Raw genomic sequence first — 24,037 nt, 5'->3', positions numbered from 1 at the left:
GGTCCTAGGGCTCAGGTCCTCCGAGAGAGAGAAAGAGAGAAAGAGAGAATTAGAGAGAGCACACTTAAATTCACACAGGACACAGAATAGGACAGGAGAAGTACTCCAGATATAACAAACTGACCCTAGCCCCCCGACACATAAACTACTGCAGCATAAATACTGGAGGCTGAGACAGGAGGGGTCAGGAGACACTGTGGCCCCATCAGAGGACACCCCCGGACAGGACCAAACAGGAAGGATATAACCCCACCCACTTTGCCAAAGCACAGCCCCCACACCACGATAGGGATATCTTCAACCACCAATTTACCATCCTGAGTATAGCCCACAAAGATCTCCGCCATGGCACAACCCAAGGGGGGGGGGCAACCCAGACAGGATGATCACATCAGTGACTCAACCCACTCAGGTGACGCACCCCTCCCAGGGACGGTATGAGAGAGCCCCAGTAAACCAGTGACTCAGCCCCTGTAACAGGGTTAGAGGCAGAGAATCCCAGTGGAAAGAGGGGAACCGGCCAGGCAGAGACAGCAGGGGCGGTTCGTTGCTCCAGAGCCTTTCCGTTCACCTTCCCACTCCTGGGCCAGACTACACTCCATCATATGACCCACTGAAGAGACCCATATGACCCACTGAAGAGACCCACTGATCATCTTTCGTCCATTTAGTTTCAATAGAATTAAGATGATCTTAGTGCTAAGATGCTTTTGGGAAACCCAGCCCAGGGTGTTATGCCATGCCTTGTTGAGTTTCCTTTAGTACACTCACGTTGTCATAGCCTACCTTGCTCATTCGACCTGCAGGGTCCATCATTTTCAGATAGCCGACATCCAACATTGAGTAGTTTGACTAGTTCAATTCTACCTTTGCTGTTTTGAATATTACAACTGTTTTGTGATAAAGCATACAGATTTGTTTAATCTCGGGCGACTGGGACCATCATACGTGCACGAGCGGCGCGCGCAATATGAGAGCGCGCGTGGAGGCGGTCCGGCTTCTTCAGTTTTCTGTAATCGTTTTTCGTTTGCTACCTTCAGTTAAATAGCAAGGACACGAGTGCGAGCAGACGGCCGTGTGTGAGGATATACTTTTCACCTGGGATTTTAATTCTAAATACAGCATCGACGGTCAGCTGCCAGGTAATATTTTTGCACGCATGTTACTGTCCATGGTATGTGTACATAAACTAAGTAAATGTCCCGTGAAAGTGGCATTTTCCGATGAGGGGGTGTGGGACGTGCCTCCCTTTGTGCCTGAGCAGCTCAAAGCTTATTGTGGACACTTGAGAAACGTTGGATTCACACATTTCCAAGCTGTTCATTTGGCCCTCGCGTCGACTGGCCTTGACGAGCCCTTGATGCCATGTCGAAGAATCTCTAAAAACGTGATGTTCTCTGCATATTTTTCCGAGTTTTAAACGCGCAGGCCTCTTCATTTAAATTCCCCACGGCAGGACATGACACAGCGGGTGTTACTTTTTCCCTGCAGTGTTATTGATGTTTGTTATCCATTGTTTTTTTGACTGCCCTATTTGTGTCGCGGGCACATGCTATTTGTTTATTTTCTTTTCAGTCGACCGGGGGAGGCTTTCAAATTGTGTTGACCAATTGCTCAGCTGGGTCCGAAACAAAGACAGAAGAAAGTGATACATTATTGTGTCCTATTTATTGAGGCCCATAGTCAACATGCGCGTCATATTTGATAAATGTAACTATCAATTTTTAGAATTGGTATAATTTCCCCAACGTTGCCAGCTCACACCTGTTTTGCAAGTTGATACATGTCTGGCGAGTGGATACACAAATAGCGTTGATGTTCTTATCATAACACCCCCGGGAAAGATAGTGGTAAAGCACTACTAACCGGTTGCATCTTTCACCGTAACGTTAAATCCTATTCCCCAGGCTTTTATTCGAAACAATATAAACCGATATCACTGACCGTGACAGATAAAAACAAATTACCTCACATTATTGTCATCAAAGCCTAATGCGATATCTGTCATCTGATGCCCTTTTTCGAGGCACAGGCCTACTGTTCTAGTGTCTCTTTATCCTACTGAACTCAACTCCCTGATTAGTTGAGTTTTATCGGCTAGTGTCTCTTTCGGTCTATGTTCAATCAATCGATGTGGTGATATTGAATGAATTGTTTTACATACGACTATATTGTCAGTAGGCCTGTGACACTTGACTCTTCAAGTCAATACATCTTAAAAGCATTGTTCTTTCATACTCCAAAAATGTGTAGGTGGTTTGTTAACACAGTAATATTGGATCTTCATGAATGAGTTTGAGATCTTAGTAGTTTGTCGAAATATTGATGAACCGCAAATAACTTCACCACCTTGCCTTCAACACATTAACCAGAAAAGTGAAACAGATTTACATAATTACCCTGTTGAGAAAATAATGTCTGCCTGCTAGGACAATCAAGTATTCTGTTAAACTCAACCACACCATGGAGGCAGGTAACTGCTGTTGTGTGGTTAGAGAGTTGAGCCAGAAACTGGAGGGTTACCAGTTTGTATCTGGGGTCCGGCGGGAAGTGAGCTGGCAACCGGTGTGTTGCTGGTATCAAATCCTAGATGCCATTGCCTGCTGTTGTGCCCTTGAGCAAGGCATTTAACCCCCACAACAACAGCACCCTGGGTGCCCAGTGTGGCAGCCCCCCACACCTCTTCTCCCAAAAACCTGTATGTGTGTCTTTCGGAGGGGTTGGGTTAAAAGCGGAAATCAAATTTCGGTTGGACCTTGTGTGCAATTGACCAATACAGTCAATTGACCAAAGTGCCTTGCTCAAGGGCACAATGGCATCTTAATCTTAACCTGCAAAACAGCACAATGACTAATAAAATGATAGACTGTGCAACCATGGAACCCTGGCAGTCCCCCCAAAGTAATTTATTTGAAAAGGCCTGGGAAGGCTAACATACCATTACACCACTCATTTATTTAGCATAGAAAACATAATGAAAGATAAAGCTGTGCTGTTTGGTGTCTGTTTCCCAGGGCCAGGATGTCCAGTGAGGTGCAGAGACCGGACGACAGCCCCAGCACCAGTGGGGGGAGCTCGGATATCGAACAAAGAGAATCATCAGTACCCCCAGAACAGGAGCGGGAACAAGCACAGCCCAAAAAGAAGGAGACTAAGATCTCCAGTAAAACGGCTGCCAAACTCTCAACCAGTGCCAAGAGGTAAACCTTGAATCTGGCGCAGTTCAGTGGTATTTAAGTGGGGCAGGTTTGAGCACCTTCCTATCCTCAGGGTGGTGAGTTACACTGAGTGTACAAAATATTAGTAACACCATCCTAATATTGAGTTGCAACCTTTTTGCCCCCAGAACAGCCTCAATTCGACAGGGCATGGACTGTACAAGGTGTGGAAAGCATTCCACAGGGATGCTGGCCCATGTTGACACCAGTGCTTCCCACAGTTGTCAAGCTGGATGTCCTTTGGGTGGTGGACCATTCTTGATACACCTAAGAAACTGTTGAGTGTGAAAAACCCAGCAACATTGCATTTCTTGATGCACTCAAGCCGGTGTGCCTGGCACCTACTACCATACCCCGTTCAAAGGCACTCAAAATCTTTTTTCTTGCCCATTCACTGTCTGAATGGTACACAATCCATGTCTCAATTGTCTCAAGGCTTAAAAATATTTCTTTAACCGGTCTCCTCCCCTTCATCTATGCTGATTGAAGTGTATTTAACAAGTGACATCAATAAGGGATCGTAGCTTTCACCTGGATTTACCTGGTCAGTCTGTCATGGACAGAGCAGGTGTTCCAAACGTTTTGTAGGCTCATTGTATATAACGCTAACTGGTCCAATGGACATTAGTTTTATAGTCACACTCATGCTATTAATATATCCATTAGATTTAATCCATACAACATATGTAATGAAAGGTTACCCTGTTGCATCTATCGCATCATGACACTGTAATGCCTGTCATTCATCTGACAGGCAGATTACTATGATGACTATGCCCCTGAGTCTTTCCTGGCCGTGTGATGATAAGAGCTGACCAGGAAGCAGTCTGGACTTGCCGTGGTTATCCTTGGTTATAGCATTTTCATAGCGCTTTCCTTAGCAAGGTCAGGTGGCCTGATCCGTAATGATGATTACCATAATTTCATTCATCACCCATATATCTGTGTGGTTAGTGTTGTCACAAACAGCATTCCCACTTCCGCCCACCTAGTCTTGCCAGTGGAAACACAGATTGATGCGAGGTGATGATAGAATTATGCAACCAGCCGAGCCAGGGATTGGCTGAGACTACAGCACTTTTTTATAACTACCCTGATATTTGGAACATCTTCCTGATGTGTAGCACACTTATAAGACAGTCCGCTGTACTCAAACCCAGGGTTTTAGTATTACGACCGCAACACTGGACACCACAGGTCTCTGTTGATTAAATGGGCTGCAGTTATGTCAGTGATGGTATAATGTGTTTCCATGGCGTTTTCCCCCCATTGCCTGGTTCAACACAGATGGATGTGACACAACATTATGACTGATGGGTTAAATTGCACTGTTGTGTGTGTGAATCATTACATGTCATCCTTTTTATACGAAGATGTTTATATGATGTTATTAACCCTTCCCTCCGCAGGTGACTGCTGCAGGGTTGAATTTGAAAGAGTAATTGAGAGATGTTGACATTTGTACAGGCCTATTGTAATAACACACACACACACGCTGATAAACAGAGGTTGCCTCATCATGTTTGTAATGTGCCTGATGCTGCTTCCTCATGGAAAAGTCAGTTTAACAACAGTATGGCACTGTGTGACACCATTAGAGTTGGGTGATATTTGGGGAGACCTCATCTACGATATGCTAATCTAAATATTGTGATATCTGATATAATAGTTTTGCGCCGTTAATTACTAAATCATTTCAGACTGTATAATGTTTGTGCATATTTACAATATAGTGGCATTCTCATTAAATAACCTTAGCATTTTTACAGCCAAACTGATAACTGCACTTGATACAGCCAAACTGATATAACTGCACAGTTTTCTAGTCTTGCACATCACGATATCGTCTTGCACGACACAATATATCGTCAATGTCAAATATCACAATTTTCGATTGAATCATATATCGGCCCAACCCCAGACATAATAAGCCTACAATGGATTGCCTTGACATTTGGTAAATTGAGATTTTTATATGTTAACTCATATGACTGCAATTTGTGGTCCGGTCTACTTGTATCATCATGTTCTATGGATTTATTAACAACATGATATTTGTGCATTTCATTATCACATGGAGTCAAATGCATTCTGGGAGCTTTTTCAGTTATGTGATTAGAGATATTCATTGCCGCAAAGATTAAAACAGAGTATCATTGTTTTTCAGGATTCAGAAAGAACTTGCAGAAATTACACTCGACCCACCTCCAAACTGCAGGTAAGGAAAGATTGCTCTCTACCAGCATTTATGTTTATTCACCTTGCTCATGTTGTGGCCTTGGGATTTCAGGATATACTGTATTTCTGTTAAGGATTGTTGGTTCTAAGAATGAAGGATGGACTTCAGTCTTTCTGGTTTTACATAGGCGGTCAGGTATTACAGTGGTATATCCTTGTTATGATAAAGATGTTAATCATACATGTAAGAATGATTTACGCTAGTACTTTTCACAACATTTCTATAGTTTGTTCTCTTCTACCTAACACAAGATGTAGGCCTACTTATCTAACCATATAGGAGACGTACCATTTTAGATCATACGATTTCAGTTTAAAGTTTAAAAGAGAACATGTGATTTTAAAAAGTTTTGATTGTCACAAACAGACAATGGTTATTGTGTTCTGCTGCCTGTCCTTAAAGGGAGAGATATGGTGGCCAGCTAGCGAGTGGCAGACCGACCACGTGCATCAGCCGCTGAATGACAAAAGGCATCCCTGGGGGATGTTGTGCAGAGGCCTTATTAACTTAAAGAACACAAAGTGACGTTGTCATTGATTATCCTCCCCTGTTTATAACAGCACGGTAATTACCTCAGTCTCAGCAGTCAAATGCAAATTACCAGAGAAAATGGAGGCCAGGCACAAGGCAACTGCTGCTTTTTGGCCATTTTAGATTGGTTGTGTTCATTTTGTATGCACCTGATAAAACGGCAAAGAGAGATGGCCCTGACTCATCCAGTGCTAAACAGACAGTTGTGTGTGTGTGGTGCTGTGAACTTATCACTTTAACTGAGTTTCATGTAACACCCTTGCTGAAATGGTATGTATATATATATATATATATATGTAACCTTTTCATTCTAATTCAAAATGTAGTTACTGAAGGGTAAATGCGATATTGAGTATTGGCTCTTTACTCAAGGACTTCAAATAATTTGTTAAAATGGACTCTGAAAAATGAGGTTGTCACGTTGGAAATTATTTTGCTTGAGGCTACACAGGCAGAGTGATTAAAGGAGGCATAATTTTAAAGTAAAATAATCACTAACAGAAATGTACGCTGCCATCAAAATAACTAGTTGTCTGGAAAACAATTAGGTGTTTTAAAGATTATCCTCTCTGTGTATCCCGGGGCTGCATATTCATGCTAATCCCAAAACAACTAGGGCCGGGACGATACCAGTATAGCAATATGTTTTTCTGTACACAAAAATGAAAAAATGAAGCAGACCAGACTCTTTGGTCCTTTTTTAAAAACCTGCTGTATGTAAAATATTATGTGCTATATCTTGAAAGTAAATACATGTGACTAAATGACAACATCATGTTTGTTTTCAACATCAGGGCTGTTTTCCTAAAGAAGTTAAATCCCATTTGTGTTTTGTTTCCTTGCCACGATACTAATGAGTATCGCGATACTGGTATCGTCCCAGCCCTAATAACAACTAAAATAAAATGGCTTTTATAACACATCCTAATTAAAATGTTCTTCCACTGTTATAATGGTCTGATTAGGGTTATAGAATATGTATAACAGAACATTTCTATAATCCTTAAGAGTCTATTGATGCACCCGTGCGTCAATATAAGTAACAAAATACAAAAATCGGTCACTGTAAGTAAGCTAGATATATATATTTTTTTTTTACATGGGCTGCGTCTCAATCCGCATCTGCCTATGTCGGTCTTCCGTATCTGCGGTAGAGGGTGGCCGAGCTATAGCGTTATTTGTCAGACCATGAGGCATCCAGAAAATCGGTCGTCTCACGAAAGCGGTTTTGTTCTACGAAGGTTTGGTTCTATCGTGGGACTTGTCTGACGCTAACCGTTACAAATGAATGGAGGTAGTTTAGTGACAACTAAAATAAGGGGTTAAATATGTGTCAAATTAAAATATTTCCTTAGCTTTCTTATATCTCCTAGATATAGGACAGACGCTTGAACCTTATTCTGTACGATTTTTTTTACTGTCTTTCTTGCCATTTATGAATGTGTTATACAGTGCATTTCTATGGTTTATGGTAGTTAAGGCCAAATTCAATATATTTTAAAATAATATTTAGAGATATTTTTGGTGCCTAAAAGGTTCCTAAAATTACAAATCAAATAGCTAAATGATCCATGGTATGACCATCTTAAAACAATTCCATATTTAAGCTTAGTAGATCACCCCCACACACCCTTTTTTAAAAGTGAATGTCGATAAGGGCTAAAAAACTATTTGCTTTGCATTAAAAAGAGGCTTGTCAATGTCATCATTTATGCCTTACGCATCACTCACTACCGACCAAGTTAGTCTCACAGGTTATTCATTTTATTTCACACTGCACGTGGTGTCACTGTCTATTGGCCCCTTCAGAAGACAGTGTGTGTTGTATTGAAAAGATCACCTCGCTCGGCACATTACACACAGAGCCGGGGCCGGCAGATTTATTTCCTCTCGTCGCTCACCCCACTGAGAGGCCTGCAGTCAGACATCCCCTTTGTTTAAGCAGGGGAGAGTCTCCCAGCCTTATCATCCTGTAAAAGAACATCTCTGGAGATGGCCTGCAAATTGAATCATGAGGTGATCGTAGAAGGTTGAAAGTAATGGTTGATGTGTCGTTGGCTACTGTCTAATCACTTTCTAGTACTCTGCTTTATAACAGTCCTAAGCATCCATGATATGACATTGTCTTTCATCAGTACTGTTACTAAATATTTGTTAGAAATTGCATTTGTTCCAAGCATTTTGGACCCTGTTTTTTGTGTTTTTTCAGCATGTGAACACGAGGGCAGTAAGATGTCATTCCCAGCTCCAGTTTACTATCATTATTGTGACAGCTCTCTCACCTTGTCATTGCCACTCATCAAACAAGTTTTTAAATTTTTTTAATTACATTTTTAATTTCACCTTTATTTAACCAGGTAGGCTAGTTGAGAACAAATTCTCATTTACAACTGCGACCTGGCCAAGATAAAGCAAAGCAGTGTGACACAGACAACAACAATGAGTTACACATGGAATAACATGGAATAAACAATGAACAAGCCAATAACACAAACAAGTCAATGACACAGTAGAAAAAAAATTAAGTCTATATACAATGTGTCCAAAAAGCACGAGGAGGTAGGCAATAAATAGGCCATAGTAGCGAAGAATGACAATTTAGCAGATTAACACTGGAGTGATAAATGATGTGTGATGTGCAAGTAGAGATACTGGTGTGCAAAAGAGCAGAAAAGTAATTAAAAACAGTATGGGGATGAAAGGTTGGGTGGGCTATTTACAGATAGACTATGTACAGCTGCAGCGATCGGTTAGCTGCTCAGATAGCTGATGTTTAAAGTTGGTGAGGGAAATATAAGTCTCCAGCTTCAGCTGCAATTCGTTCCAGTCACTGGCAGCAGAGAACTGGAAGGAAAGGCGGCCAAATGAGGTGTTTGCTTTGGGGATGATCAGTGAGATATACCTGCTGGAACGTGTGCTACGGGTGGGTGTTGTTATCGTGAACTGAGATAAAGCGGAGCTTTACCTAGCATAGACTTGTAGATGAGCTGGAGCCAGTGGGTCTGGCGACGAATATGTAGAGAGGGCCAGCTGACTAGAGCATACAGGTCACAGTGGTGGGTGATATAAGGTGATTCAGTAACAAAACTGATAGCACTGTGATAGACTGCATCCAGTTTGAGTATTGGAAGCTATTTTGTAGATGACATCACTGAAGTCGGATCTGTAGGATAGTCAGTTTTACTAGGGTAAGTTTGGTGGCGTGAGTGAAGGAGGCTTTGTTGCGAAATAGAAAGCTGATTCTAGATTTGATTTTGGATTGGAGATGTTTGATATGAGTCTGGAAGGAGAGTTTACAGTCTAGCCAGGCACCTAGGTATTTATAGTTGTCCACATATTCTAGGTCAGAACCGTCCAGGGTGGTGATTTGAAACCAGTTTTAACCAAATAGGCTTTGGGCATTGTGATTTCTCTAACTGTCAGAAGTATTGCTGTAGATATTTCAAGTATTGCAAGCAGCAATGTTTATGTGATGAAACAATGAAAGGGGTCTGGAACAGAATAGCATTTATTCTGACTGAATGTTGCCATTGATGTATAGCCTACTGTAGCACTGGACACGTCTCTCTTGAGGCCAGATGCACACTAATTTGGTTGATTAACACGGTCAGTCTTCAGCACAAATAGCTTCTGCTGGCTTCTGAATTCAAATGGCATGACGTAATGCCCTTAAATGCCCAAACCAAACCATGTCACTTTTTGATGATGTCAGGCAGACAGGCCCAATAGGAAGTGTCTGCACTCAGCAGGATTTATAACATGACATTGTTGACCAATAATACCCACACTGATCTCCATCCCCCTTTAAATGATGGGATCATCTCCACTACTGTGACTGAGTGACTGCTGCTTATTAGTGTTGTGTCCCTCTGGGGTTCTGTGGGAGTGACAAACTCAGAGCCATTTTTCACAGGCTTTACCAGGGGACTTAATGTCTACAAGGCCACAGCGGTGAAGTTATCAATATTCATGAGGAGGAGGGGATGTGCGCCACAGTCCCCTCTGTGAAATATACTTGATCGTTGTCATTTGCGGCTGAACTTTCAAGAATTTCAGCGCATATTTCTAAGATTCATGAGAAAGACTCTGGAACAGAACATTTATTTGAAAACTAATTTGTGTAGATCGTTGATGGTTTACGACATTTGTTCTCTTGCATCCTGTTCATGACCTTCTGATAATGGTTGTTTCCCAGTGGTGCAAAATACTGTATGTTTACAGATTAGGATTTAATAACGGGAACCAAGTTATCAGGATTTCCATTCAAACCCACTCCCATTTCCCGGGATAAATAACTGCAGGAAAGTGGTAAATTATAATAAATGAACAGCATGATGTGAAATAGAACTGTTAAATTATACAGAGTGGTTATGGATACAGAGTTTCTGTATCCCAATTTGCCCAGGCTAAAAATACAGATATGTCTGCCCATGTGCAAGATTATTTTTAATGTAGCCACTCCGCTTCCTACGTAGTTGCTGTGCTGGGTACTCCGCTGCCGCTCCCCCTCCTTGATCGCCTTTGTCTGGTCACTGGTGTAGCCTACAAACGTCATGTTGTACACAACTGTCAGGCTAGCACGACACCAACAGTCAGGCTAGCCAGTTATCTGCTGAGTTGCATGCAGCTAGTTAGTCACGCCATGATATCAGCATAAACAAACTCTCCCATTGTCAGACTATTTTCACCGGTCCAGATACATGCTCGGCTGCCCAGAGGTGGAACGCAGCAAGACACCGACACGCAGTCTAATTAGCAATTTCATGTTATTTTTTCATCATCATTGTGAATATTGGCTAAGCTGCAGTGTTTCCTCTGCAAAAATGTGAAGTGGGGGGGAAATGTTGTGAGGGAATGTCCATATTATCAGGTATGCTATTAGCAAAAAGCATTATCACCATTATCACACAGTCACTCCCCAAACATTATTATTATTACCCGAGTTACATTTAGCATTCATGTGCTGAACTTTTTTAAATGGTGCAGTTCGCATATTTAGAAGTTGAGAAATACAAGTAGGAATGGAAGGCTGGGATCCCCCTCTATTTAACAAATGCCATTAAAGCTGCTGTTTTCCCAGCTATTACAAGAATTGTTGTGCATTGACTACTTGTCAAAATGCATTTTTCTCCATGTTCCCCATAATTTGAATGTGTCTCGAGAGGAATATTTGTCTTGTATAGAACACACAACAACAAGCTGACTAGGTAAATAGAAACCATTCTACTATGGGGTTGTCTGAAATGTTTTATTCATTACATTTTTTGTTTGCAGAGGACTGTTCTATCATGTTCAAAGTGCACTTCGGTAGAATCTTTTTTTCATTTTCCATATTTCTTTGCCGTGGCCTCAGCGCCACAGCTTAATGACTGCAGTGGAAACAATGCTAAACTCACCAGGAGGCAGACAGGAACTACAATATGGCAGCAGTTAAAGATTAGCCATCGTCACACACAGCGCTGATTGTTTTTTCCCAAAGTGTAGGGACTGCTTCCTGCTTGTGCAACTGCAATATCCGTTCCGACAGACAGAAGGTTATAGCCTTCATCATATATGTTTTCGAATGTTTGTTCAAATCGCAGCAGGGTTTTTATTTCAACTGTTCAGAAATATGAGGTAGAGACGGGCTACATCAACATGGCTAAGAAGAGGGTGAGTAAAAGAGCGAAACATCAAGGGAGGGGTTAGTGTGAGCAGCTACGTTAGAAAAACGAATGTTTGCGTAAAATAACACATGCGCAAAACATGATCAGGCTCCTTAGCTTTGAGAAAGAGGGTTTGCTGGAGCGGAGCATGGGCGAAGACTGTATCCATAGCTACGGCCTAAAAGCAAATGTATGCTTGATCCGAAAATGTGGTCGGAGACGCCATATGGATGGTGTGATGCAATTGCGGAGCCTCCGGAGGCATGCCAGAGGCCATTGAGCTCCTTACTGCATCGCTGTGCGCCGGCCAAATGTTGTAACAATGCGGAGGGCTCCGTTCCGTATAGCTCTGCATTGACATGGTTGGTTGGCGGGAGGTCCTTTAATAACACAAACTCACTTCCTTCACAACAGCTCTGCGCTGCTCCACGAAGCGCAAGAAGTATGAATGCCTGACTTCTGCATAGGACTTATCACCCTAAATGCTGCACGGCCAATGCAGGCAGACATCAAATGCAGCTCCTTTAAATTATATGCAATGTCTACATCTGTATTCTCTACGGCTTTCTCTGTTCTGCTATCTGCACGATCAATGCTCAGGGTAGGGACATAACCTGTTCTACAGTAAATATTAGAACTAATATCTGATTGTCTAATCTCCATCAGGCTTTTGGGGGTCACTTTTATTGTTTTTATTGTAAAGATTAATAGCCTATCATTGCTTTAAATCAGTGTGCATGCAAGCACTCTCTCTCTCCATCAATTCCATTCAAATTGAATCCAACATAAATCATCCTGTTCTCGATTGATATCTACAGTGAGCTCCAAAAGTATTGGGACAATAGCTGGGTTTCTTTCCAATTGGAGACAAGTTTTCATGCAAATATTCAAAAGAAAATCATAAAAGCAATATGTGCAATTTCCCACCAGAGATTCGTTTCCATCAAATTGACTTATTTCAGATAAAAGGCTGTGCATAGTGACGTAGTGCACATAAAAAAAAACATTTTACAGTGAAATTCCCATGTACCAAAAAATAATAACAATTGCATTTAACTTAGATGGTTTTCTCTAGAGGTGCGCTCTAGCCAACATCGCTATCTGTATGCTATTGACTAAATAATTCCCTCCCCTCGTCAATCTACACACAATACCCCATAATGACGAAGCAAAACTTTTTTGTTTTGCAAATGTGTGTGTGTGTATATTATATCAGTGGCGTGCCTGGGGGCTGGGCCTTCAGTGAGGTCCTACACAGTCCCACCCGAATTAATCCACCTCTTATTACCATCATTATGATGCCATGGCACGATACATTTAGACAGAAACGCAGTATAAAACCAGGCGTTGCGTCACCTTGAAATTGACATTTTTATTCATAGAATTGCAGGGGAAGAGTACAATACCTTTTCATTGTGCAGCTCCCGTTGCCCTGCGCTCTTGTTCGTTGAGCTGTGGATCCACTCGGGTGTCCCCAAATGTTTTCAAAAGCACCATTGCTTGTAAGTGCCCGGCCGTGTCTCATTGCTGCCTCGTTTAGACAACTCAAGTTTGCAAAGCCAGTGTGGCTCCAAACACCAAATCTATCACTTGCAAATTAATAGGCATTCCCAGCAGTGCAGTTTGCAGTGCTTCTCGGAGCCTGTGAGCCATTGATAGCGCTCGTAGTTGGAACTTTGAAAGTGGCGAACAAACCCCTTTCCCGCCTGTGACAGGCTTTGTAGCGTTGGCGTTGGGCGACCTCTCCTGACAATGTCTAACTTTTCTTGAAAAGTTTGTCTTGAGAATGGCGTTATTATATCCTCGACCAAATCGATATCTTCTCCTCCTTCCGCCATTGTGGGTTAAAAAAACAGTTTAGTAGTACGCAAATTAATTTGTTTATCAAATTCAGTTTCCTAGTTCTGAGGTTTGCATAGACCTGCCCATATAAGACCTGCCTCTAAATATTGGTAATCCAATCAAAAGACCTGCACGCACTACGCCTGCTAGCTGGCTCCTGTGTAACACTGGAGCCAGCCAGCAGGAGTACAATAGCCAACTCTAAAGCTGATTGGTTGACACTAAATGTTCATTTCCATTCACTTTAAGCTACAAGTGCCCGCACTGTTGATTCTGAAGGCCTGAGGGCAGATTTTAGACCCCTGGCAACACATGATGGCTGAATATGATTGGATAAAAGATCTAACATAAAGACCAGCCCTCCAAATCTCAACTTGGGGCTGGAAGCAATGCAACCAAGAGGAAAGCTATGAAATGAAGAGTATAACTCTTACTCTGGGGAATAATTTAATACATATTTGTGGGAAAATATATTTAAAAAATGATGATGTTTAGGCCAGCAGAGAAGGCCTTGCTGGCCCTGACGGCCCACCACTGTATAATATAAATAATCACTGCCAAATGTGCTTCAACAACGTACTGAGTAAAGGGGCAGAATACTTCTGTAAATGTGCAGGTTTTACATTTACATTACATTTAAGTCATTTAGCAGACGCTCTTATCCAGAGCGACTTACAAATTGGTGCATACACCTTATGACAACCAGTGGAACAGCCACTTGCATCTAAATCTTGTTGGGGGGTGAGAAGGGGGGGGGTGAGAAGGATTACTTACCCTTACTTACCCTATCCTAGGTATTCCTTGAAGAGGTGGGGTTTCAGGTGTCTCCGGAAGGTGGTGATTGACTCCGCTGTCCTGGCGTCGTGAGGGAGTTTGTTCCACCATTGGGGGCCAGAGCAGCGAACAGTTTTGACTGGGCTGAGCGGGAACTGTACTTCCTCAGTGGTAGGGAGGCGAGCAGGCCAGAGGTGGATGAACGCAGTGTCCTTGTTTGGGTGTAGGGCCTGATCAGAGCCTGGAGGTACTGAGGTGCCGTTCCCCTCACAGCTCCGTAGGCGAGCACCATGGTCTTGTAGCGGATGCGAGCTTCAACTGGAAGCCAGTGGAGAGAGCGGAGGAGCGGGGTGACGTGAGAGAACTTGGGAAGGTTGAACACCAGACGGGCTGCGGCGTTCTGGATGAGTTGTAGGGGTTTAATGGCACAGGCAGGGAGCCCAGCCAACAGCGAGTTGCAGTAATCAAGACGGGAGATGACAAGTGCCTGGATTAGGACCTGCGCCGCTTCCTGTGTGAGGCAGGGTCGTACTCTGCGGATGTTGTAGAGCATGAACCTACAGGAACGGGACACCGCCTTGATGTTAGTTGAGAACGTCAGGGTGTTGTCCAGGATCACGCCAAGGTTCTTAGCGCTCTGGGAGGAGGACACAATGGAGTTGTCAACCGTGATGGCGAGATCATGGAACGGGCAGTCCTTCCCGGGAGGAAGAGGAGCTCCGTCTTGCTGAGGTTCAGCTTGAGGTGGTGATCCGTCATCCACACTGATATGTCTGCCAGACATGCAGAGATGCGATTCGCCACCTGGTCATCAGAAGGGGGAAAGGAGAAGATTAATTGTGTGTCGTCTGCATAGCAATGATAGGAGAGACCATGTGAGGTTATGACAGAGCCAAGTGACTTGGTGTATAGCGAGAATAAGAGAGGGCCTAGAACAGAGCCCTGGGGGACACCAGTGGTGAGAGCGCGTGGTGAGGAGACAGATTCTCGCCACGCCACCTGGTAGGAGCGACCTGTCAGGTAGGACGCAATCCAAGCGTGGGCCGCGCCGGAGATGCCCAACTCGGAGAGGGTGGAGAGGAGGATCTGATGGTTCACAGTATCGAAGGCAGCCGATAGGTCTAGAAGGATGAGAGCAGAGGAGAGAGAGTTAGCTTTAGCAGTGCGGAGCGCCTCCGTGATACAGAGAAGAGCAGTCTCAGTTGAATGACTAGTCTTGAAACCTGACTGATTTGGATCAAGAAGGTCATTCTGAGAGAGATAGCGGTAGAGCTGGCCAAGGACGGCACGCTCAAGAGTTTTGGAGAGAAAAGAGAGAAGGGATACTGGTCTGTAGTTGTTGACATCGGAGGGATCGAGTGTAGGTTTTTTCAGAAGGGGTGCAACTCTCGCTCTCTTGAAGACGGGAGGGACGTAGCCAGCGGTCAGGGATGAGTTGATGAGCGAGGTGAGGTAAGGGAGAAGGTCTCCGGAAATGGTCTGGAGAAGAGAGGAGGGGATAGGGTCAAGCGGGCAGGTTGTTGGGCGGCCGGCCGTCACAAGACGCGAGATTTCATCTGGAGAGAGAGGGGAGAAAGAGGTCAGAGCATAGGGTAGGGCAGTGTGGGCAGAACCAGCAGTGTCGTTTGACTTAGCAAACGAGGATCGGATGTCATCGACCTTCTTTTCAAAATGGTTGACGAAGTCATCTGCAGAGAGGGAGGAGGGAGGGGGGGAGGATTCAGGAGGGAGGAGAAGGTGGCAAAGAGCTTCCTAGGGTTAGAGGCAGATGCTTGGAATTTAGAGTGGTAGAAAGTGGCTTTAGCAGCAGAGACAGAGGAGGAAAATGTAGAGAGGAGGGAGTGAAAGGATGCCAGGTCCGCAGGGAGGCGAGTTTTCCTCCATTTCCGCTCGGCTGCCCGGAGCCCTGTTCTGTGAGCTCGCAATGAGTCGTCGAGCCACGGAGCGGGAGGGGAGGACCGAGCCGGCCTGGAGGATAGGGGACATAGGGAGTCAAAGGATGCAGTAAGGGAGGAGAGGAGGGTTGAGGAGGCAGAATCAGGAGATAGGTTGGAGAAAGTTTGAGCAGAGGGAAGAGAAGATAGGATGGAAGAGGAGAGAGTAGCGGGGGGGAGAGAGAGCGAAGGTTGGGACGGCGCGATACCATCCGAGTAGGGGCAGTGAGGGAAGTGTTGGATGAGAGCGAGAGGGAAAAGGATACAAGGTAGTGGTCGGAGACTTGGAGGGGAGTTGCAATGAGGTTAGTGGAAGAACAGCATCTAGTAAAGATGAGGTCAAGCGTATTGCCTGCCTTGTGAGTAGGGGGAAGGTGAGAGGGTGAGGTCAAAAGAGGAGAGGAGTGGAAAGAAGGAGGCAGAGAGGAATGAGTCAAAGGTAGACGTGGGGAGGTTAAAGTCGCCCAGAACTGTGAGAGGTGAGCCGTCCTCAGGAAAGGAGCTTATCAAGGCATCAAGCTCATTGATGAACTCTCCGAGGGAACCTGGAGGGCGATAAATGATAAGGATGTTAAGCTTGAAAGGGCTGGTAACTGTGACAGCATGGAATTCAAAGGAGGCAATAGACAGATGGGTAAGGGGAGAAAGAGAGAAAGACCACTTGGGAGAGATGAGGATCCCGGTGCCACCACCCCGCTGACCAGAAGCTCTCGGGGTGTGCGAGAACACGTGGGCGGACGAGGAGAGAGCAGTAGGAGTAGCAGTGTTATCTGTGGTGATCCATGTTTCCGTCAGTGCCAAGAAGTCAAGGGACTGGAGGGAGGCATAGGCTGAGATGAACTCTGCCTTGTTGGCCGCAGATTGGCAGTTCCAGAGGCTACCAGAGACCTGGAACTCCACGTGGGTCGTACGCGCTGGGACCACCAGGTTAGGGTGGTCGCGGCCACGCGGTGTGGGGCGTTTGTATGGTCTGTGCAGAGAGGAGAGAACAGGGATAGACAGACACATAGTTGACAGGCTACAGAAAAGGCTACGCTAATGCAAGGAAATTGGAATGACAAGCGGACTACACGTCTCGAATGTTCAGAAAGTTAAGCTTACGTAGCAAGAATCTATTGACTAAAATGATTAAAATGATACAGTACTGCTAAAGTAGGCTAGCTGGCAGTAGCTGCGTTGTTGACACTACACTAGTCAAGTCGTTCCGTTGAGTGTAATAATTTCTACAGTGCTGCTGTTCGGGGCTAGCTGGCTAGCTAGCAGTGTTGTTTACGTTACGTTGAGTTAAAGAACGACAATAGCTGGCTAGCTAACCTAGGAAATCGGTCTAGACTACACAATTATCTTTGAAACAAAGACGGCTATGTAGCTAGCTATGTAGCTAGCTACGATCAAACAAATCAAACCGTTGTACTGTAATGAAATGAAAATGTGATACTACCTGTGAATGCGACCGGGTTGTTGGGTTCTATTCAGTAGACGTTGGCTAGCTGTTAGCTGTTAGCTAGCTAGCAGAGTCTCCTACGTTAAGGACGACAAATAGCTGGCTAGCGAACCTCTTCCCTGAGGCCCTGGACGCTCAGGTTTTCATCAAGGATCGCTCTGTACTTAGCTCCGTTCATCTTTCCCTCTCTTGACTTGTCTCCCAGTCCCTGCCACTGAAAAACATCCCCACAGCATTATGCTGCTGCCACCAGCAAGCTTTACTGTAGGGATGGTGCCAGGTTTCCTCCAGATGTGACGCTTGACATTCAGGCCAAGAGTTCAATCTTGGTTTCTTCAATCCAGGGAATCTTGTTTCTCATGGTCTGAGAGGGTCTTTTAGGTGCCTTTTTGGCAAACTCCAAGCGGGCTGTTATCTGCCTTTTACTGAGGAGTGGCATCTGTCTGGCCACTCTACCATATAGGCTTGATTGGTGGAGTGCTGCAGAGATGGTTGTCCTTCTGGAAGGTTCTATCTCCACAGAGGAACTATGGAGCTCTGTCAGAGTGACAATCGGGTCCTTGGTCACCTCCCTGGCCTAGGCCCTTCTCCCCCGACTCCTCAGTTTGGCCGGGAGGCCAGCTCTAGGAAGAGTCTTGGTGGTTCCAAACATCTTCCATTTAAGAATGGTGGAGGCCACTGTGTTCTTGGGACCTTCAATGCTGCAGACATTTTTTGGTACCCTTCCCCAGATCTGTGCCTCGACACAATCCTGTCTCGGGCCTCTACGGACAATTCCTTCGACCTTCGACCAATTCCTTCGATTTTTGCTCTGACATGCACTGCCAACTGTGGGACCTTATATAGACAGGTGTGCGTCTTTCCAAATCATGCCCAATCAATTGAATTTACCACAGATGGACTCCAATCATGTTGTAGAAATCTCTCAAGGATGATCAATGGAAACAGGATGCACCTTAGCTCAATTTCAAGTCTCATAGCAAAGGGTCTGAATACTAATGTAAATAAGCTATTTCTGTTTTTTATTTGTAATACATTTTCAAACATTTCTAAAAACCTGTTTTTGCTTCGTCATTATGGGGTATTGTGTGCAGAATGGGGGGGGTATTTTATCAGTTTTAGTATAAGGTGCTAACATAAGAATGTGAAAAAAGTGAAGGGGTCTGAATAGTTTCCGAACGCACGGTATAGACTACATGGTGAGATTATTATGGACAAAGGGGCAAGATCATTTTTATTTTTCAAATCGCAGCCAAGCAGTCATCATCATGTCACCAGAATAAGACCCTAGACGTTTATTGGAAAGGGTCATCAAGCTCATCACCTTGCACTTTCACCACCATGTGAAGTTCATCATAATTTATTTCATCAGCCATCTGTAGCCTAATAAATTGCATGCTTTCCCGACAAGTCGTAGTGAGAGTACCACATTACTCCAAGTTTATGTCGATATGAAGGTTTATATCAATTTTTGAGCAGAAAAGCATTTCCACCGATATTTGCCCCACAATTCATTTTACAGACACAAAAGATCTCACCTTGTCTAGCGTATTTGGTTTTGTCACCAAAAAATGTCATGACATTTTTTTTAACCTGGTGTACAAAAAGTGGTGTAGTTTCTAAATTGTTCACCCAATATGAATGAAAATACCCTGTAAGCTGACAGTCTGCATTTTAACCTCATAGTCATTGTTAATTTCAAATAGAGAGTGCTGGAGTAATGAGGCAAAGCAAAACAAAAATGTCACTCTTACAATACTTTGAGATCACTTTATATTCAGTGGCTTGGGAAAGTATTCACCTCCTTGGCATTTTTCCTATTTTGTTGCCTTACAAGTCTATTGGGGTATGTCTCTATAAACTTGGCACATCTAGCCACTGGGAATTTTGCCCATTCTTCAAATCAAAACTGCTCCAGCCTCTTCAAGTTGGATGGGTTCCGCTGGTGTACAGCAATCTTTAAGTCACACCACAGATTCTCTCAATTGGATTGAGGTCTGGGCTTTGACTAGGCCATTCCAAGACATTTAAATGTCTCCCCTTAAACCACTCAAGTGTTGCTTTAGCAGTATGCTTAGGGTAATTGTCCTGCTGGAAGGTGAACCTCCATCCCAGTCTCAAATCTCTGGAAGACTGAAACTGGTTTCCCTCAAGAATTTCCCTGTATTTAGGGCCATCCATTCCTTCAATTCTGACCAGTTTCCCAGTCCCTACTGATGAAAAACATCCCTACAACATGCTGTCGCCATCATGCTTCACTGTGTGGATGTGTTCTCAGGGTGGTGGGAGGTATGCCTTAAAGTGGTCCTATGGACAGATACTCCAATCGCCGCTGTCGAGCTTTGCAGATCCTTTAAGGTTATCTTTGGTCTCTTTGTTGCCTCTCTGATTAATGCCCTCCTTGCCTGGTCTGTGAGTTTTGGTGGGTGGCCCTCTCTTGGCAGGTTTGTTGTGGTGCCATATTCTTTCCATTTTTTTAAATAATGGATTTAATGGTGCTCAGTGGAATTTTCAAAGTTTCATATTTTTTTATAACCCCACCCTGACCTGTTTGGAGAGCTCCTTGGGCTTTGTGGTGCCCCCTGCTTAGTGGTGTTGTAGACTCTGGGGCCTAATCTGTTCTGAAAGGTGAGTGACAAGTGTGTGTGTGTGTGTGTGTGTGTATATATATATATATAGATGGCACACAGGTGGACTTTATTTAACTAATTATGTGACTTTTGAAGGTAATTGGTTGCACCAGGTCTTATTTAGGGGCTTCATTTCAAATGGGGTGAATACATATGCACGCACCACTTTTCTGTTTTTATTTTTTTGAACTTCACCAATTTGGACTATTTTGTGTATGTCCATGAAATACAAATAAAATCAATTTAAATGACAGGTTGTAAGGCAACAAAATAGGAAAAACGCCAAGGGGAATGAATACTTTTGCAAGGCACTGTATATGATGTCCTCGCCTGCCTCTTAGGTAATACATTCAATGGAGTATTAGCTCTCCAATGGCTTCTCCTTAGCTCTTGTGGAGCCCCAAGAAAAGCTAGACTAGAATAGCTTGTTGGAAATTTGTTTTGTGCAGTTCTAATAGATCATTCGAAGAGGGATGCAGGCTTGCTCTTGTTTGCTGAAAGTTAAATACAGCAGCCAAAATAACTTCTGGGGAGTTTGAAAAGAGAACGAGCACTCTTGATGGCGATAGGCTTTAGCAGTTATTTCTTCATAACAATTCTATGTTTGTGAAGAGAAGCGAACGCCGTCTGCATCTTAGTTATTGTTCAAGCATGTCATTACAATGATGATGATGAGGGGAGAACCAAGCGTATTTCATTTAACTGTTGAGAGCGACGAAGGAATAAAGGAACAATTGAGCGTGAAAGAGAAGGTAATACAACATTAGGGGAAATATTATGAAAGGTAGGCCAATGCATCAGCCTCCAAATGATCCGTGCTTGACTTGGGCTGGAGCTGTACGGAGCAATGTACACGCACCTGTCATTTTTGGGGGAATTGCATACCAGCTCCTCTTTAAAACAAAGTATCCTATCGCTGTCCCAGATTCACACATCGAGGCTAATCAAAGTGGAATGACGGCGGGATCTGCATTGAATAGCAATGGAGAATGGGCATTCCTTTCTGATTCTGCTTTGTTCAAGTTTATTTGCTGCTTGTCTGTGAATCTATGGGTGACAGTGGGCTGTTTTGAGATTGCGCAGATTGAAAATGCGCCGACATAAATGCACATGCGTTGCTCCAAATGATCAAATGAGGGTTTGTAAGGTCATGAGAATTAGTTTCAGAATGTTTTGTTAATGTAATTCCTCAAGGCACGCATTTAAATATTATCAATCACTCACTTAAAAATCGACATATCAACCATCATTGGAATGACCCCTCAGTGCGTGTCTGTTTGTATGCCAGTGCGAGTGGGCCGTTGCCCAAGGATAGAAATTTCAGCAGCAGGTATAAAATGACAGACAACAGACATACTACATAACTTGTAGCAGTTATGTTTTAAATTGGCTATCTCGCTAGTTAACTAACTAAGCTTTATTGTCATTGTTGCCTTTCCACAGGCACTGTGGATAGCCTAAAATAAATCTGCTGGAATTGCCCTCTATTTAACAGTAGCCATATAATTGCGACAAATAATGTGCATCTATCTCCCCTGAAACATGAATATTTTAGCCGAATATAAACATGTCTAGTTAGATGACAAAGGGATTGGTTTGTAATGTTGCAATAGTGGCAACCATCCTCCAGGATAGCTACTGGGTGTGCAGGCTTTTGTTCAAGCCCTGGCCTAACCGCCACATCAACTGCTCAACATGATCTTGATAAGTAGACTTGGGTGGTTCAGGGCTGAATCAAAAGCCAAGCCTGCACACCCAGGAGCTCTCCAGAAGAAAGGTTGACCACGTGTTGACAACTTGACTGACAGTGGAGTTCTACTTTGTGGGGGGGTTAAGCGCCTTGATTTTATTTTTTATTTTTTTATTTCACCTTTATTTAACCAGGTAGGCAAGTTGAGAACAAGTTCTCATTTACAATTGCGACATGGCCAAGATAAAGCAAAGCAGTTCGACACATACAACGACACAGAGTTACACATGGAGTAAAACAAACATACAGTCAATAATACAGTATAAACAAGTCTATATACGATGTGAGCAAATGAGGTAAGATAAGGGAGGTAAAGGCAAAAAAAGCCATGGTGGCACAGTAAATACAATATAGCAAGTAAAACACTGGAATGGTAGTTTTGCAATGGAAGAATGTGCAAAGTAGAAATAAAAATAATGGGGTGCAAAGGAGCAAAACAAATAAATAAATTAAATACAGTTGGGAAAGAGGTAGTTGTTTGGGCTAAATTATAGGTGGGCTATGTACAGGTGCAGTAATCTGTGAGATGCTCTGACAGTTGGTGCTTAAAGCTAGTGAGGGAGATAAGTGTTTCCAGTTTCAGAGATTTCTGTAGTTCGTTCCAGTCATTGGCAGCAGAGAACTTGAGCATGGGCACAACGGCAGGATATGGTAGGTCTACATGGGATCAGACACGGCAGCCTTTCAGTCAATAATGCTTACTTTTTCATGTAGGCTATAGTAATGGAAATTTGGTTAAAAGTGTATAAACCCTTAACGGAGAACAATCTGAGGTCTCAATAGCATAATGTCATTTTGTGATTTTAGATGAAAAACGTCTAATGGACCAACTTGGGAAAAGACAGCGCCTGCATTCTTTCATCCCAGTCAAGCACGGCTAATTATACAAATTGTAAATGGACCCTATTATATTTCAAAATCCAAATCCTTTTAGTGTAAAACTGGCATGTCCTGATGGCCCAACATCCGAAGGATTACAACATAAACATCAATGATCAAATTCCCTATCATAATGTCTGGGTTTGGTTTTTACAATGTGGGTGTGGCCTGGTGTGTATTGGTGGTTTAGTGATAAACATCCATGGCATTACAACACAAACACATCACTGATCAGTTTCACTATCATGACCAATGTCTATTTTATTTATTTATTATTTTATTTGGGGGTTTCTGCGTGCATGTCTTCCACCAACATTGTGTGTTCTCTCCCAGCTTCATGGTTCGAACGAGGTGCATAGTTCCAGTCCATATAATACAGTACAATAATACAGTACAGTAATACAGTCCAATATTACTGATGCTTGTTTCATTTATTTACCCAAGAGAGCAAACATCTATGGGCTTTTATGTTTTTCTTTCGTGCGTAATGTGCTATAGCCTATCATATGTACACCTATTGGATAACGGCACAATCATTGGTGCTTTTTGGGTTAGGGCTCCTAAAATGTGTTTAATGTAGAGCTCATCATCTGGCTCAGGTAGCACCAGGTTTGAACTTTAAGCTTTAATCAAATCCAGACATATTTATATACTTTATAATGACACTTCTGATTTTGGCGGGAAATTCCGGGTTACTCGGGAGAAAAGTGATTTAATCTTGGGATGGAACATTTTGTAAAATACAGGGAACATATTAAACCCTAGTACAAATACAGGATCTTAATTTGATCAGTCTTTTGTTGCTGAGAATTGATTTACATAAACGAACACATGGTTATATTAACAGTATTGCACTTTTCATGTAGCCTACTTTTGGCCAGCAAATAGCCTAACCACTCATCAAGCAACATTATGTACTAAACGTTAAAATCCTTTTGCAGCAGGATTATTTTGCTGTGACAATATAGGTCAAACTGAGATCCTACACCTGTACATGCAGTACATGATTTCAAATGTTTCAACTCATCTGTTATTGACAATAGTATAGCATCTGTTGAACTAGGCATGTTCTAATGAAGTGGGGTCATTTTGTTTTGTGACTAAAGGTAGCATGCTCTGTTCCAGACTTCAGACATCATCTCACGTTAATG

At 43.3% G+C, this 24,037-nt stretch overlaps 1 protein-coding gene across 1 annotated transcript in view; it reads left to right on the top strand.

Annotated features, from left to right (window-relative positions):
* The first annotated feature begins 974 nt into the window (after positions 1 to 974).
* The window catches only part of LOC118364384 (ubiquitin-conjugating enzyme E2 E2-like), a 37,197-nt gene continuing 14,134 nt past the window's right edge, over positions 975 to 24,037 (top strand). Inside the window, exons 1-3 of the mRNA XM_035745887.2 lie at positions 975 to 1,142; positions 3,015 to 3,200; positions 5,386 to 5,436. Of these exons, the coding sequence (XP_035601780.1) occupies positions 3,022 to 3,200; positions 5,386 to 5,436 (230 nt within the window). The 5' untranslated portion in view covers positions 975 to 1,142; positions 3,015 to 3,021. The remainder of the gene's footprint in view (positions 1,143 to 3,014; positions 3,201 to 5,385; positions 5,437 to 24,037) is intronic.

Source organism: Oncorhynchus keta, chromosome 31, assembly GCF_023373465.1.
Source record: "Oncorhynchus keta strain PuntledgeMale-10-30-2019 chromosome 31, Oket_V2, whole genome shotgun sequence".
Lineage (NCBI taxonomy): Eukaryota > Metazoa > Chordata > Actinopteri > Salmoniformes > Salmonidae > Oncorhynchus > Oncorhynchus keta.
This window is presented reverse-complemented; position numbering and strand designations above follow the sequence as displayed.